General features: G+C 43.5%; 1 protein-coding gene across 1 annotated transcript; it reads right to left on the reverse strand.

Annotated features, from left to right (window-relative positions):
- Positions 1 to 581: 581 nt before the first annotated feature.
- On the reverse strand, positions 582 to 6474 carry LOC133913550 (uncharacterized). Its single transcript, XM_062356728.1, has 7 exons — positions 6288 to 6474; positions 3425 to 5416; positions 3289 to 3346; positions 2636 to 2784; positions 2453 to 2539; positions 1447 to 1575; positions 582 to 939 (listed from the first exon to the last, which is right to left on the reverse strand). The coding sequence occupies exons 1-7, from the start codon at positions 6363 to 6365 to the stop codon at positions 856 to 858; spliced, it is 2577 nt and encodes an 858-aa protein (XP_062212712.1). The 5' UTR covers positions 6366 to 6474; the 3' UTR covers positions 582 to 855.
- Between the last annotated feature and the right edge of the window lie 10681 nt (positions 6475 to 17155).

Raw genomic sequence — 17155 nt, forward strand, 5'->3', positions numbered from 1 at the left:
GTGTATGCATAAAAGTAGTATTATTTTCTCTATAATTAATTGAATATGTTTAATATTAATAATTTTATAAATAAATATTATAATATACAAAATTTGTAAACCTATTTTTTTTTCTTCTTTGTCGTGCTCTATATAGCGGTCTTCTTTGTCGTGCTCTATATAGCGAGATAAAAACGGACACGGTGTAAATGTACCAATCAGACTAGTCAGTTATTGTAGAGAGCATCCTCAAACGTTCCTCCCGATATGAATTTTCTGGTCAAGCTTTTTCGGTTGCATCATGCAATGCGAGTGCCGTTCTTTCCACCAACACTCAATCGAAATGCGCATATACGCATATGCTGCGCCGAAACTGTGTCGGCAAATGGCTGTGAAGTTCCTTTTTAGGTAAGTACCACCACCATGAAATCCTTTCCAACATCTGCCAATGTGTAAACCCACCGTCAAGGATTGATTAGGCATAAAGTATGGTGATAACGTTGCAAGAATCCAATGGTTTGTTGCACAAGTGCATTTTTCCGGTTGTAGCCTATAAACTGCCTTCTTTTTTTTTTTTTTTTTTTTTGCACTTACTACGATGGTTGGCTCTTGGCACTCACCATAATGTAGGGTGCCAACTTTCATATGAAAATATGACTGGGACTCTCGGAGTGTCAGTACAGACTGAGCAATGGTGTACTGGACATGAAGGATCTATCATGCTCATTGAACGGCACAGAATGACACAACACACGTGACACTACATCTATATACAGACTACAGACACAGGCGTTCTGGCTCACTCAACATTTACTTCCACTATCGTTGTTAATGAGCTGCTCACTCGCAGCGTGCTGACTCAAAACCAAGATGAAACTAGCGTTCTGGCTTCAGGTCACGAGCAAGGTACTGCCTCACAGCATCCTGATTTACGTGAAAAATAAACCGCATTTCCTTTATCTGCAAGAAATATCGGCAGCTAAATAAGTCCAGCGTGAGGATACTTAGTGATATATATAATATCATTAACATCTCAGTGAAACAAATAACATGGGAAAAGGAATCCCCCCCCCAGGGGGGGGGGGGAAGAACAGCAAACTACCATTGCAGTTAACTTATCGAAAAGTAATTGTTAGATATATGCTTACAAATCACCACCGTATTTATGCATATTATTTTAAATGCTACAAAAAGGCCAAAATAACAGAACAACAAGCAGTAAAACGGCAGTTAAGTCGTATAAGTAGAACCATAAACTATATAGTAGCCAATAGTAATAGCTTTTGAATATTGATTAAACTCAAAGACTATAGAAGTGAAACACTCTGTGGTTGCATCAGAAGATGATATGAGTATGACAAGATCACTGGAATAGTTACACAAAGAAACATTGATTGACCACCAAGTTACAAATTAGTTTTCAAAGTGAAGGTTTCGATCAGAAATTAAAAAAGGAAATATCAGTACCTCGATTAATGAGTCAGAGCTTAAGTTGATGCGTTTGCAGCTTGGAATCTCCTTGCTATTAATAAATATTGGACATTTTCCAATGTTCTTGATATGGAAACACCCAGTTTCATCCATCTTGATAACCGCCTGATTGTCAGAACAAAACATGGATTGAATATAAAATACAAAGAGTGGTACCAAAGTAAAAAAGGAACTGACTTAGCAAAACATGGCAAATATTATCTTTAGGGCAGTGCACAAGCCTGATATCTAAATGTGCATACAAAAGGGGAACAAGTATATGATGTGGTCAGTAGGATGCAACAACTGGGTATCACAATGTGAACAGAGAGCACTGCCATTAATTGCTTTTAAAAATGATTTCTTTAAGCAGAATGACAAGATCAGAAGTATTGCAAAAGCTATGCTGCAAGTAACAATATAAGCATCAAATGCCACGATTTCAGCAGTTCCAGAACAAACTTGTGGTCAACTTAAACAGCTGCAAATGTTTTTTACACTAGTCATAGCATTTGAAACAACAGAGTGTTAAGGCCGGAAATTTCCCAACTGAAAACACAAACACATGATAAAGAACAGTGCCAGCCTTTTCAGCCCCAAGTATTGCCAACTGGATAAAGTTGACTGCTTGACTAATTCAAGCAAACCTCACAGCCTTCACGCTAAAATGGGTTTGGAGAGCAGCAATGCGACACATGTTGTACTTTTATCAATGCCAACAAGATAACATAGACCTACTGCGGCTGCCAGTCAGACTAAGACCCACCGGAGGTACTAAAAAAGTCTTTTGCCTCAAACACCCCACACCAGGGCAATGTAAATGACGTGTGCAAGTGAAAAACAAGATATAATAAATTTAACCTCGCATTCGACAGGGCATATATGTTTATTATCTTTTGTTTTTAAATCAAGTAGTCAAGTCCACAATTATTGGGCATTAGCCATTTCCTAAGAAAATGTAACTGACATTTCTTAACGCAGAATGGAATATTCAAGCAAGTACCTGTCGGCGCGATATTTTATTTGCCCTCCCCTCTTTTCCCAAATCAATGTCAACTTTTACATCTTCTGTTTCTCTTCCAAGAGTAACCTACATGAGCAAGGAAAAAAATCAGACTCTTGAATTGTCCCCCCTCTCATTATATCCCATAGACCGAATTAGTTGAAAAACATTGTTTTGATTTACCTCAGGATCCTTTATGTAGGATTTCAAGTGCAATCCATAGATAACTGCAAAGGCACCACGAGACATGATAGCTCTGTTCATATAAGACCGAGCACCCTGCTCCAGCCTTATCAATGACTTCCTGCTTTCCGGTTGCTGAAAGCTGGTAACTGATCGTGCAAAACAAAAACAAAAAGATAAGAATACATTTTTTTTCCTTGTTCATAGTAGGCACATGCAGAACTGTGGCTTGAATAGTACAAGGTAAAAAAATACAAGTTTTTATGATGTACCACCTCAATGTTGTTTGCATCAAAATTGATATTAAGAGGAAAATGGTCACATTTATGTAGTATACTGAGTCCAGACAAAACTACACCCACGCTTACACCATTATAAGAACAATTCTTCTTGTTCCACAATATGAATATATACCCTTTAAACCTCTCAGCCAACCAATGCCTATACCCTTATAATGGTCAATCTCGTCTTTAATGACTCCAGCCTATAAACATAAGCAATTAAGCACAACACTTCCTTCGGACAACTCTGTCGTCACAGTACCACTGATGCTAAACTTTTTTAAAAAAAAATGCATCTCTATGCAATATTTGAATGTTTTGGTATATCATATCTTGGACAGCATTAGCATTTTGTAACGCATGGACATTTACCTTCAGGATGCATCAAATCAGAGTCTTGATCCCACGGGATTAGATCCTGATCAAGAATCTGCAGTGAACACAGTAAGTGACTAGTCAGAAGCATCATAGTGAAGAGGTTACAGTAGCTGAGATAAAAGATCTATACCAAAGCTTCTATATCATAATAGTTTGGAACGTCATTTTCATTGTCAGAGCATTCTTTTGCTTGAGCTGGTATTGGCACAATTGCAACAGGTTCTTGAATACCCAAATCTGATAGAACATTGGACGGCATACAGTTCTGCAGAGCAGACTCCTCACCTAATTCCGGTCCATTATCATGTGAGTTGTATTGCATCTGATCAGGAACTTGAACTGAATTTTGCAAAGTCAATCCATGAGAGTTATCAAAACTTTCATGTTGTCCTAAACTACAAGTTGATCCTTCACCAAATCCAGCAGCACTAAAAGAGGGCAAAGCTAGCATGCATGTGTTTGCATCATCCTTGTCCATATTACCAGTCAAAAGGATTCCAGCTGTTGAAGGACCTTCTGACAGCTTAGCTTCGAGGACACCACCTTTATTAAGTGCCACTGAACCTTCTTTTTGTTCTGAATTGGATGGGCCAAGCTTCATTGTTTGTGATGAAGGTTGGATATTTGCCATATCTTCCCCCTTTATTAGGGCCAAGTCACTTGCTTCGGAATGTTCAGCATTTGATGGAGGGCTGGTTCCAGGGGAGACCGAACAGATAGTGTTCTCGGATTTCTGGCCGAAGGTAGAAGCAGAACAGTGAAGAGGATACTCACCAGGTGTAACATCATCATTGCAAGGTATTTCAGGATCTTCTGTGTTCAATATGCACTCAACATACCGACCAGGACAAGGCACTTCTAATGATGTAGGAACCAAGATAATACCAGAAACATCTACTACGTTATTTTTCACATGGCCAGGATCTATTTGATGACAAGACATATTGGCCTCGTTGGGGTGTGTCAGATTTTGCATGGTTGATCTCACCCCAGGTACAGCTTTGGAGGCAGGATCATCCAAATCCTCCTGATTTGCCTCACTTGGAGAATTCAAAAAGTTTTCACCATTCAGGATATCAAATTCTTCACTGTTACCGAAAAATGGAAAATCTATGAAATCACCTTCCGGTATTGCTGCGTGTTCTAAATCAGATGTGCAAATCCGACCATCTAAATTTGCTTGAAATGTGAGAGGGTGTCTGTTTTGTGACTTTATTTTCTTATCATCAGCAAGAGCGAGTCTGTCTCTTTCCTGAACTGCGCTCCAGATTGCCCCACCAGGTGTTTGAGAACCCTCAGGTTGACCAATCACGTGGAGAGGGATAGGTTCTTGCACACTTCCATTGAAATGGTCATGTTCAACTCCAATTTGATTAGGGATCACCAACGTCTTTGATTCTGCCACTCCATTACCACATTGATTGCTGTCCAATTGCTGAAACTGCATAGAATCCTGAAAATCTGTGATATCCTTAAGAATAACATTGTTCCCTTCATTACTCCCACGATTCTTTGCTGCGTAGGCATGATGTTCATATATTTGACCTACATCTGAGTAACCATACGGGACGTTATTGGTGGCGTCCCCATCTCTTACCATGCTCTCAGTGTGCTTTGCATGGAAAGAATGCCCATTGATTTCAGGATATACATGTCCACTGTTGTAGCTTGCACCCAATTGCCCATAGCGGCTCACTGAACTCAGCCCTGGTTCAATATTGTTAATGACATGATGGCCTTGCGAAAGTTTAGGTAGGCCTTCACATACACACTCGCTACCAGCTGCTATACATGAACAAGGGGCAATAAGAAATCCAAGGTCAACAGTGTTACATGGATCATTGCAGACTCTCTTTCTCATCGCATAATATAGATTCTTTACACTGTCTATTTTCCGTTTCTGAAACGAAAAATCCTTTGCTTTTGAGTTGAAAAGTTTATGTGCCTTGGCCGGATTGGAAGTGGAAAGTTCATTCTCATACTCAGCCATCCGAGAAGAAGCTTGTGTTGAGATCTCTGGGTCATATAACAATGAATTCCAACGATACTGTATTTCTTGAAGAGTGTATTTACGGGAAAAGCATACAGCTCCTTTCGCTAAGGACTCCAATGAGGCACCAGTCTGCAAGTATCACAAGGACCGGTTAGTACTCAGCACGAAATAGAGAACTAGCAATAAAGTCAGATAGATTCGAACATTGGAGCAGCTTTCCACACTTTGTGGGTTGGTACACAGTGTTGGTTTCAAGCCCACTTATTAGGATTACAAGGTCAATATGCTGACCTATGAGATAAAATGACAAAAACTGCCTCGGATAAGAGAAAACTATAAGGCAAATATGTGGAAGTTCATGGTATCATTGTGTATCGCCGTGACAGCTTGAAATTGTACAACCAACATGAGAAGTTGCTATATGACAATCACATGATAAAATAATGTGTAAATCAGGGAAAAGCGACCGTTTCAATCAGATTAGGCTGTTGATTCACTCCTACTTAGTGCAGAGCACCTAAATAAAAGATTCAATCCACTGTAATTAGTCTAGAAAACCATGTGCCATGACCACCCTAACCACGCCACCCCATTGCTAAATTTCTGAGAAAACAAAACTTTCGCCATTTTCAAGATTTTGATTCCCCAGCGTACCAGCAGAGTTACCAGAATCACAATTCCTCTTAACTGAGGGGGGGGGGGGGGGGGGGTCAGGACCCTGGGGGGAAATCAAAATTGCTAAAGCTACCAGGAGAACTCATCCCAATCAGATTGTAGGTCGGTAATTTTCCAAATCAAGAGGATTTAATTTATTTTTATTTTTATTTTTTGTATGAAGATGATCAATTCTGACTATCCGCTAAAAAAACTTGTGTTTCATCGTGCTTCAGCAGCACAAACACGAGAACAACAAATTGGCGCTTCAGTTAACGCATCGAGACGAATAGATGGACTCTTCCAATTGCGATTGGGGATACAGGGGGTAGGGGCGGCGGGTTACCTCGACGGCGTTCTTGAGGAGGATGTCGTCCTCGACTAGCCAGTTCACTGAGGACGTCGACGCAGAGAGGGCGCCCATGCCGACACCACCGCCGCCGCTTCGAGGAGGGGCGGGAGCTAGGAAGCGTGTGTGGTTTAGGGTTTAGAGGAGAAAGGAGACAGGGGAAGAGGACGAAGGGTTCGGTAGGCAGTAGGCTTCGGTGGCGGAGCTCCGACAAAGGCCAGCAGGGGACCCGCTATGGGTACCGGGGTCCGGGCAGGGTAGAAGGACCAGCCCGGAACTCGTCCTGGCGACCTGGCTTACTCCGGTTCATGGTCTGCCCGTTGAACGGTCCGACATGAGATCCTATAGAATGATAAAATCATTTTTGCTATGCAAATTTTTAATAAAGGAAGCTTTATTTTAAAATAAAATAATTTTATGATCTCTGCACCAAATGGTACACATAACCATTACAAAATGATATAAAAGAAAAGATTGAAACTCAATATGCACGAAACAAACAAGAATCCAATGTCCAACCACAAATAGGAGGCGAAGAATATAGGCAACTAAACTGCCCACAAGCATCCATAGCTAAAATCTTCCGTCGTCCGATATGATCATAATCCCTTTGTAAAGCCACACCCGACCAGCCGCCACCACCGAATATAGATAGACGACTGCATAACATCTGTGCCAACCATAACCACACGAAGGCCCCTCCGCAAAGTCAACTGTCAACACCAAATGGTGACCCCAACGCACACACAAGTTGGGGCTCGACGACACGATGACCCAATCGGCCAACCCATGAGCAATAGTTGAGCATCTTCACTCCAAAAGAGCCTCGTTGATCCGAAGGCTACAAGGGACACCGCTAGACCACATATGGAACTTACGGGCATGAGGTAAAAGAGGACCTTTGCAATGTCGTACGAAGGTGGGGCACCTACCATGCACGGGTGCAACGCTTTTGCTGCACGACTTTCGCGTTAGTCCACATGCTCATGCCGCTAGGACCACGGTAGGCCATAAGGTCGACGAAGCCACGTCGGGGTGTGCGGAGGTGAACTCCGTCCCGTGCACTGGGCGCGATGCTTTCACTGCACGGGCACCAGCTTACAAGATATGAATGCCTTCACCAAACATGGATGGCCATGAAAAGAGGTAGAGCCGCAACAGATAAGGGAGTGCCTCGGGGGGGGGGGGTCTGGACAAGGTGTGGCGGTCATCGTCGGCCAGCCCCGGCAAAGTTGACACTTAGGGTGCCTTGTGCATCACAAAAGGGTTGAATCTCTATGTGTCCATGCCAGCTACGTGCCCCCCCATGTGCAGCCGTGGCCAGATCGCGCCACTGCCACGCCTTCTGTCGAGGGCCTCTCCACGTGGGCGGGACCAGAACTGGCAACCGCGCGACCAAATCCAAGCAACCACACCAAAGAGGAGGTCGGCCACGCTGGTGGAGAACGGGCCAAGTCATCGGCAAGACCACATGGCTGCACCTGTGCCTAGATCTGCTAGGGAGACAACCCTGGATGCCGCTGTTAGGATCCCTGACCTCAGGTTCCCCTGTGTCTCATGTATCAGTCCCTAGATCAAGTAAATGATACGCACAAAATTCAACATAATGGTATCAAATACATATTTCGAATAAAAATGATTACCTAAAGGGGGCAAAAGAGGGTCTTGTGGATAAGGATTCACAACATACGAGCCAAGTATAAGAGCCTACAACGGAGCAAAGCGAAACAAACAGTGCAACCCAATGCCACAAGCAACTCGGGTGCGAACACGAACCTAGACTTTGTCACGTCCCAAATCCATAATCGTGTGATTAAGCTTAATCATGCATCATTAGCGCCATAATTAGTTTTGTTGTAAATTATGTTGGCACACTTGAGCACTTTGTTCCGAGTCATTTGAATGAGAGAAAGAAATTCGAGAGAGAAAATAATGTAATTCGCAGTTGAAACGAACTTTCTCTCTAACATGTGGGACCCACCACCCGACCCCACACCTCACTCACTCAAAGAGACAGCAGCCCCACCTGCTCTCTCCCTCCCTCACTCTCCCACCTGCTCCCACCCGTGCTAAATCGACCACAAGAGCAGTTGATTTGCTCTCTCCCTCTCTGAAAGTGCATCTAGGCCCCCTAAGTGGGTTTTGGCTTATTGATGACAAAACGATTAAAGAACTAACATGCTTTGCGAGTATTGAACAGGTATAAGCATTAGTTGTGAAGGTAAATGACGTTTGACGCCCGCCGAAACAATTGAAGAATCAACGAAGGGCACAAGATAGGGCTTACATTCATTTTACTTTTGAAATTGAGTCTAGGATAGATTTTTTCTTAGATGGATGAATTTAATTGCTTGAATGTGTCTCAATGCTCAAGAGATCCTTTAGAACCACCCAGTTGAGAGACACATTCACTCATGGACACGAAACTCTTTCTGAAAAACTTCAGAGTCCGGAGTCTCCGGTGTTCACCGGATACTCCGGTACTCAGCGTTCAGCCGGAGTCTCCGAGAGAGCCTCCGGAAGAGAGTCTTGGTTACGGTTTAATCTTTTTAAGAAAAAGACCGGAGTCTCCGGTGTTCACCGGATACTCCGGTAAAATGTTTAGTGTACAGTCGGAGTCTCCGAGGTAGACTCCGGCAGAGGCTCTCGGTTAGCATTTAATCTTTTTGGTAAAAAGAAATAAAGACCGGAGTCTCCGGTGTTCACCGGATACTCCGGTACCTGGAGATGCCGGAGGATCCGGCTAGTCTCCGGACTTAGTCTGTTTTGGAAAATCTGTCAGGACCGGAGACTCCGGTGTTCACCGGAGACTCCGGTAATTAAACAGAATTGTAACGGCTAGTTCTGACACGTTCGTGACCGTTCTGACGCCGTTTTTGGAATTAGGACCGGAGACTCCGGTGTACACCGGATACTCCGGTAAGCTCTGACAAAAACAGTAACGGCTAGTCTGTGAGAGAGGGCTATAAATACCTTCTCTCTCCATAGCATTTAGAGCTTGCTGTGGCTGGTTTTCTTGAGACCTCTTGAGCACTTTAAGAGCATTCAAAGCTCCTCCAATCATCTCTAGAGCAAAATTTGCACAAATTTGAGAGTGTGTGTTTGGAGAGGGTTAAAGCCACTTGGGCATTGATTTCTTCATCGAGCATCTACTGCGATCATCTCTTTTGAAGCTTTGGGCTTCTAGAAGAAAAGGAGTCGCCCGAAGAGCACCCAAAACTTGTGGTGTGCCTCGGAAAGTTTGTAAGCAACTTCATATTGAGTAAGAATTTCTAGCTTGATCTTTGTGGTCGCTAGAAGAGGATAGGGTTGGAGAAGACCCAGCTCTTTGTGAGCTCCTCAACGGAGACGTAGGCACTTCTTTGTGAGGTGACCGAACTCCGGGATATATTCTCGTGTTCTTATTTGCGAAACTTACTTTATCGTGTGCATTTGGTAATTTGTCATTTAAATTGCTATAGTGTCAATCCTGCTAGTTTTAAGTGTTATTCTAGCTTTGTAATATCTACTTGACCTAGTGCAACTCTTAGAATCTAGCTGTGGTCTTTAGTTCAAATTTATTCTGAAAATTCCTGTCAGGCCGGAGACTCTGGACTAGACCGGATACTCCGGACCATACCGGAGTATCCGGCAGTTTAATCCGCTGTTTTTAGTTTTAATTTTCAGAAAAGCCTATTCACCCCCCCCCCCTCTAGGCACTTTCACTCTCTCAAGCACTCTCTCCTTCTCCCTCAAAATCCCACCTCAAGAGAAGGAATCGAGGTACGCTTGTGGTGTCTACGCAATCACTAGTTCATAAGCTATCCATCCCTCCAATTTATTTTTGTTTTTCCGAAGGATTCGAGCCGGTTTTGATGTCTTTTGGTGTTCATGGTTGAAGCACAAGAAGCATTGGTGTTGTTTCTCTTCCCGAGCTTTCTTCGTTCAACCGAAGGTCCCCAAGCTCGGTAAAGCATCTTGGGTGAGTTCCCTAGACATCTATGGCAAGAATCTATATTTTGGTTGGACAGATTTTGAATTTGGAGTTAAGGTTGTGAAATTCATGAGTTCTTGAGGTTTTGGACTAAATTAAAGGATTTGGGGAGATTTGAGTTAAGAATCGTGTTGCTAAGTTGATGAGTGAATTCTAGACTCAAACTATCTCAAACATGTCTCCCTTTGGATGGGAGAAGCTCGCAAATCAAATTGGTCTTTTCCCCCCGTGAAGAACAGTTGTTCTGGAAAGTCCAGAGACTCCGCAAAAATTCGCGGATACTCCGCAAAAATCCGCAGTCCGGATCCCTTTTGATTCTACAGCTCTTATCCTCAAGTTGAAAGATGATTTTAATATCTGGACACTAAAGTTTCTTGAGATATGGAATTTCAAACTTGCAAGTTCAAAATCTCTCCTATTGAAAGTAAAGTTTGTTTTGGAACACTAATTTCTAACTTGAAAGATCATATCCGTAAGTTTAAGTTTGAAGGGTTGAAATCTTCCGTCATAAAGTCGGAACTCCCAGGTGTAAGCTCTAGTTTTTTATAAACTAGGATCGAGAACTCCAAGACGGAAGTTTTTTAGATCTTTCAGGTCAAAGTTTAAAATAGAGAGCACCATCGAGCAAGGTTAAGGTTACTGACCGGAGTTCGGTTACCGAGCTCCGGCGGTAACCGAATTATCACGATAACCGCGGTTACCGGTGAAAAATTCAAAAAAATTCGGAGAAAATTCATTTGGCAAAATTTGAAATTTAGCAAAAAATTCGAGTTTTTGCCCGATCGATAACCGGTCAGTTTGGACCGGTTACCGAGCGGTTTCCTCGGTAAATTGAGCGGTTTGGTCGATAACCGAGGGATTGAAAACCGACCGAATTGATGCGATAACCGAATGATTTTAAGCGATTACCGAGATGTATGGACGCATTATCAATAATTAAGTAGAAAAATCATAATAAACAAAAAATTGACCACTAAATCATGGAAAAAATAGTATCGAACCATGGTATGTTTTTTAATATCATATAAAATTTTGGCATGACCTTTGCTATATTTTGGAAGTTTCGAAGGCAACGAATAGATAGTAATAGCAATTCAAGTACGAACATATAATTATTGCTTCGAATATATGCGTATATTACATATGTAGCACCTGAAATTAATAAATATATATTGAATTATCCATAGTAAAGCTAAAAACGCCATTACATCTAATCCTTGAGTACTTACCATGGTATCCATGCAACGTGCAACCTACGAGATGGAAAAAATTAGTGTAACAACATGGTATGAAAATAAAGTAGTTGCAAAAGGTAAATTTGCATCACCTTTAGAACCACCAGCTTGGGGGCCGATTACATTCGGACATATTGTACTCATCGGTGGACATTAGCATTAGCCGTCGTGTCAATAGCAACTATGCCTTAAACTCAGCCCATGTTTGCCCTGTCCATGCAAAAATGGTTGACCATTGTCCTTGCAAAATGGGATAAAACTCAGGGTCTTGCCACTCATAGACCCACTGAATAGGAGGCTCTGACTGAGCATCGGGGACAGAATAGTGGTACGGATACGATCCACAACTACTCTCCATGTCATAGCTGCTGGAATAGCTCGCACTATCTTGTGGTCCATCGTGGCCACCATGTATTATATGCCTTGGTGAGGATGGAGCATCATGGTCCTGATCCTGCGTGGTATACGAAAACTGACTCTCACCAGTGAATTGCACAGGAGGAACGATAGATGATTGGCATGGAGGATCATCACCGCCCTGACCATCATCATCACCGTTGTCAGTCTTTGAGCTGCTGTCATTCGATTCTTGGTAAGTTGAACTGTTTGGGTCACTATCCGTGCTCTCATCGCTTTGCACTTGTCTTTTGCCCTTGCCCTTAGTCCTCTTGCTCTTCTTTGTATGCGTCATTTGCTTCTTCATCTTTCCCGTGTGTGTGTCACCAACCACTGTAGCAACCCATTGTTGCAAGTCAGGTGTGTTCGCTATGTCTGTCACCAGGTGAGTAGGCAAGGGTACGTCACTATCTGTGTCCTCCTCATCAAGCTCAGGGGCTGCATTTGATCTCCTGGTCTCCATCCAGTCCCGGAGCGGATTGTTATCCTCATTCAATGTGAGCTCCATAAACCGCTGAAATGGATCATCATCAACAGTCGACCTGATACCTGCATCCAAGTTGTTTTGTATTCTCAGGTTGTAGTTGACATATACCAACTTATGGAGCTTCTTGTAGCTTAGTCGGTTGCGAATTTTGGTGTGGATGAAAGCAAATGTACTCCAGTTCCTCTGACACCCACTAGATGACACGCACTGTGACACTAGGCGTCTGGCAAACATTGATAGTGTAGGTGTAGACGAACCAAACATAAATATGCAACAATTGAAATACTATATTAGCAACTTAGGAAAATAATGTACCTTGTTCAAATATTTTGCATCTTGATTGTAGCCGGTCGCATCTACAGACTTGTGAAAAAATATACGATCATTGCAATATAAGAGGAAATTAATAATACTCATGTGCGTTGGTCCCGTCCACGAATCGCACATTATGGTAACACCATACTCTGTCCATTCTAGCTTGCACTTGTCAAATATTTTCTTTAAAGCATTTTTGTTCTCGTCCAGATACTTACCATCTATATCCCGGCATGTTGGAGATGGTTCACCCTCACCTGTTACGGAACAAATGATCAGACGTCAAAAAGAAAGAAGTATGACAATAATAAATTCATTACAAACTTAATCACTCACCCCATTTCTGTGTTTCTTTAACTGCAGCGATAAAGAATGCATCGTCCGCCATTCTGTCAGGAATGCCTGAAGTGTGAAAAAATTTGGACCATGCCACACCAATAGCTTCATTCGCTTTCTTTCCCTTAGCACTCTATGACCCGGTGTCAATCCTCGGTTGCACAGGGGCTTTTGCTAAAGCAACATTGTAATCTCGGACACTTTGTGGTGGCTCCCTTGTTGACGATGCTCTCCTAAGCATCCTCTTTAACACAGAGCCCCCTCTGTCAGTACCACTACCACCTCCATGCTCGTAGGACTCGCCTGCCCTCTCCTGAACTCTTCCTCGTCCCTCGATTGAGCCATGACACGCTGCACATGTTCCTCTTCCGTGTCCTCATTGTCGCTTGTCAAATCTACTTGAACTCTAGCTGATTCTTGCCTTTGAACCCTCTCGTCTGCCTTTCCCTTCCTCTTATCTCTTGCCCTATCCAGCTCACGTCTGAAATAATAACGTACATCTGGAGGCACCCTATCACAATATACAACATTTGATCCGCGCCCTGCCAAATGTTCTTTCAACCTTATGGCACCACCGCCTCTCTTTTTCTTATTGCAATAATTACACCTAAAACCCGGGGCCAAATTATCCCCATGCTGCTGAATGTACATAAAAGTGCCTAGAGGGGGGTGAATAGGTTTTTCTGAAAATTAAAACTAATCAGCGGATTAAACAGATGCCGGATACTCCGGTGAAGGTCGGATACTCCGGTCTGTCCGGAGTATCCGGTCTAGCCCGGAGTCTCCGGTCTATACAAGATCTCGAGAACAACTAAGAATTAACGAGAACAGCTAGAGACTAAAAGGTGATACTAAATCTACTTAATAGCACAAAGCTTAAACAACAATAGACACTAGCAAGATGATCACTAAGACTAATTGTATGGAAAAATCTCAAACCTACACAATTAAATAAATTGCACAAATGAAGACACATGGGATTATCCCGGAGTTCGGCCACCTCACAAAGAAGTACCTACGTCTCCGTTGAGTAGCTCACAAAGAGCCGGGTCTTCTCCAACCCTATCCTCTTATAGCGAACACAAAGATCAAGCTAGAATTTTCTTACACAAGTTGATGTCGATTACAAACTTCCCGTGGCACTCTACAAAGATTGAGTGCTCTACGGACGACGCCTTGCCGTCTAGGAGCACAAGGCTCCAAGAGAAATGATTACAGCGAATGCTTGATGATGAATTCAATGCTCAAGTGTCTCAACTTCACTTCAAACACAATCTCACTAAATTTGCGCAAAACTAAGCACTATAGATGTTTGGAGGGCTTTTAAATGCTCTTGGAAGGTTTTGTGAGTGTGGAGCTCAGCAGCAACAGCAAGCCATTAATGCTTAGAGGTGCGGAAGTATATGTAACCCGTTCTAAAAAATTAGCTGTTACTGTTCTGACACACCTACCCCAGAGTATCCGGTGAACACCGAAGTCTCTGGCATAAAATCCAAAACGGCGTCAGAACGGTCACAGAACTGTGTCAGAACTAGCCGTTACGGTTTTGTTAAGTTGCCGGAGTCTTCGGCCCTGACAGGGCTACCACACAGACAAGGTCCGGAGACTTGCCGGACTCTCCGGCTTCTCCAGGTACCGGAGTATCCGGTGAACACCGGAGACTCCGGTCTTTTTTAATAAAAGAATAAATACTAACCGTGCCACCCTTGTCGGAGTCTCCCTTGGAGACTCCGGTAAAAACATTTTTCCTACCGGAGTATCCGGTGAACACCAGAGACTCCGGCCTTTTTCCAACAAAAATAAATGCTCAACCGAGCGACCTCTGGCGGAGTCTCTCTCGGAGACTCCGGCCTAAAAACTCACCGATACCGGAGTGTCCGGTGAACACCGTATACTCCGGACAAATAGAAATTTGGAACCGAGCCTCTTCTGGCGGAGTCTATCTCAGAGACTCCGGTCTAAATACTGAGGACCGGAGTATCCGGTGAACACCGGAGACTTCGGGCCCAGTAAACTTCTGTCTATCTTCCCGGTATCCGTGGGTGAGTGTGTCTCTCAACTTATTGGTTCTAAAGGTTATCTTGAGCATTAAGACACCATAACAGCAAACAAATGCAACCCTCTTAATAGTACGGTTACCCTAGACTCAATTTCAAAGATAGAAAAATTTTAATCCTATTGAGTACTACTCATTGCTTCTCTTTTCTTTTCGAGGGGCGTCAACCGTCATAAGTCTTCTCAATTGAGACTAAGACCTGTTCATGACTTAGATAAACATATTAGATCCTTAATCGTTTTGTCATCAATAAGCCAAAACCCACTTAGGGGGGCCTAGATGCACTTTCAGCTGTCACACCACATCTTTATCTGTCATTGCTTAGTTTGCAATTTCTCTGTAGGAAGAAGAAATCTCGATGGTTAGCCTACTAATACATATGTCCACACGTGTTCAAATCGCTACTCAACTCAATTGAAAATTTTTTATCAATGCTTACCCAACTAATAAACTTATTTGAACGAATATTAGCACCGTATACACCTAAATGGCCGATTATCTAGCACGAATATTACCATCATTCGCATGTACATGGACAATTCAATGTAATAAGGTCTATAACCCAGCGAATCAACCAAACTTATCACCGAACAGTGCATTTTACACACAAAAAAACTACTACATAGTCCACAACTGAACTCATAATGCAATGCATCGTCGAAATACCACGAAATCTATCACTACCGACCGTATTACAACGATTACCGACCGTTATGCACACAACATCGAGCTACAAGCAGCGGTTACCGAAGAGATAGCGACGGTTACCGAGCACGCGACGTAGTCTGGCGACGAGCTGGGGCCGCCGGTCGGTTACCGCAGTAATGCGGTCGATAACCGAGCTCCCGACCGCGATAACCGAAGAAAAAGCACTCGATTTGCGCCGGACCTCACCGGATTTGCTTGGGAAGTCACCGGCGCCGCGTGTGGAGCTGCTGGAGTTGCTGTCGGTGGACCCCGCAGGGACTCCATGATGAGGTGTGGGTCGGTGGGAGGCCCAATGCTGCATTTAATGGGGAGCGTGGACGGTCACATCCAACCACTCTCCCCCACGCCTGCCGTACTGAATATGCCAGTCCCTGCCGCCGCCTGGCAGGAAGGCGTGGGCATAATTAATACGACGGGTCCTATCGCATATCCCCTCGCAGGGCCCATAAAGAAAGATGGCTTGAAGATATCTTCGATGGGCTTGAGGCTTATCGCTTATTGCCCTGTTGCATCAGACCGTGTCAGACCTACTTTGACCAGACTGGCATGAGAGAGTACTCAGAGACTGGCCGGTGAGCGCCCCTGCGCCTGCTAAAGCTTGGGACGTGAAGACCGATGGGACCGTTCGAGGGATGTATTTTCAACCCTCTGTAACATCAACTGTAGACCCTTGATGATCGTTTTCCATTTATTGTTTACGGGAACTTGTACCTTCGTTTTGGGCACTCCCTGTAGGACCTCTCCCCGGTAGATAAAAGGGGGAGCACTTTGTAGAAAAGAAGACCTCGTAACACAGAGGAAAACGAGAGAGTTAGAGATCGAGAAAGGCATAGTGACATCCGAAGAGCATTGATAACATACAAAACACACAGGAGTAGGGTATTACGTCTCCGTGTGGCTTGAACCTGTCTAAATCCTTGGTGCACTCATTGCTACTAGCCGACGATGATCCATTCCACCTAAGTCCCATACGCATTAACCCCACGTACAAGGTAGTTCCAGGACCAGTCCCCGGCCGAATCTCAAAGGGGGTCCCTCAAGATCCCTGCTTACGGTGTTTATCCACCGACAATTGCAGTGGGGAAAGTGTGCAGCGCACAGCTAGCTCCAATCCGACGCCACCTTATCTACTAGCCGTGGGCTGCAAACGGGCCGGAAGCGACTATTCATTCGGCCCAGAACACAGACGAGCCCATTACAAATATATCCGAAGTTTGCCCGTCAATTTGGATATCTAAATGATATTTGTTTCAAATTTGGTTTTCACAAATACTATTGAAATTATCTCTAGTTTTTTATCAGATTGTTTTTGGATTTTTGGATTTTTTTTTCAAAATCGGTTTGAATTTTTTGAATTCA

This window comes from Phragmites australis, chromosome 3, assembly GCF_958298935.1.
Source record: "Phragmites australis chromosome 3, lpPhrAust1.1, whole genome shotgun sequence".
Taxonomy (NCBI): domain Eukaryota; kingdom Viridiplantae; phylum Streptophyta; class Magnoliopsida; order Poales; family Poaceae; genus Phragmites; species Phragmites australis.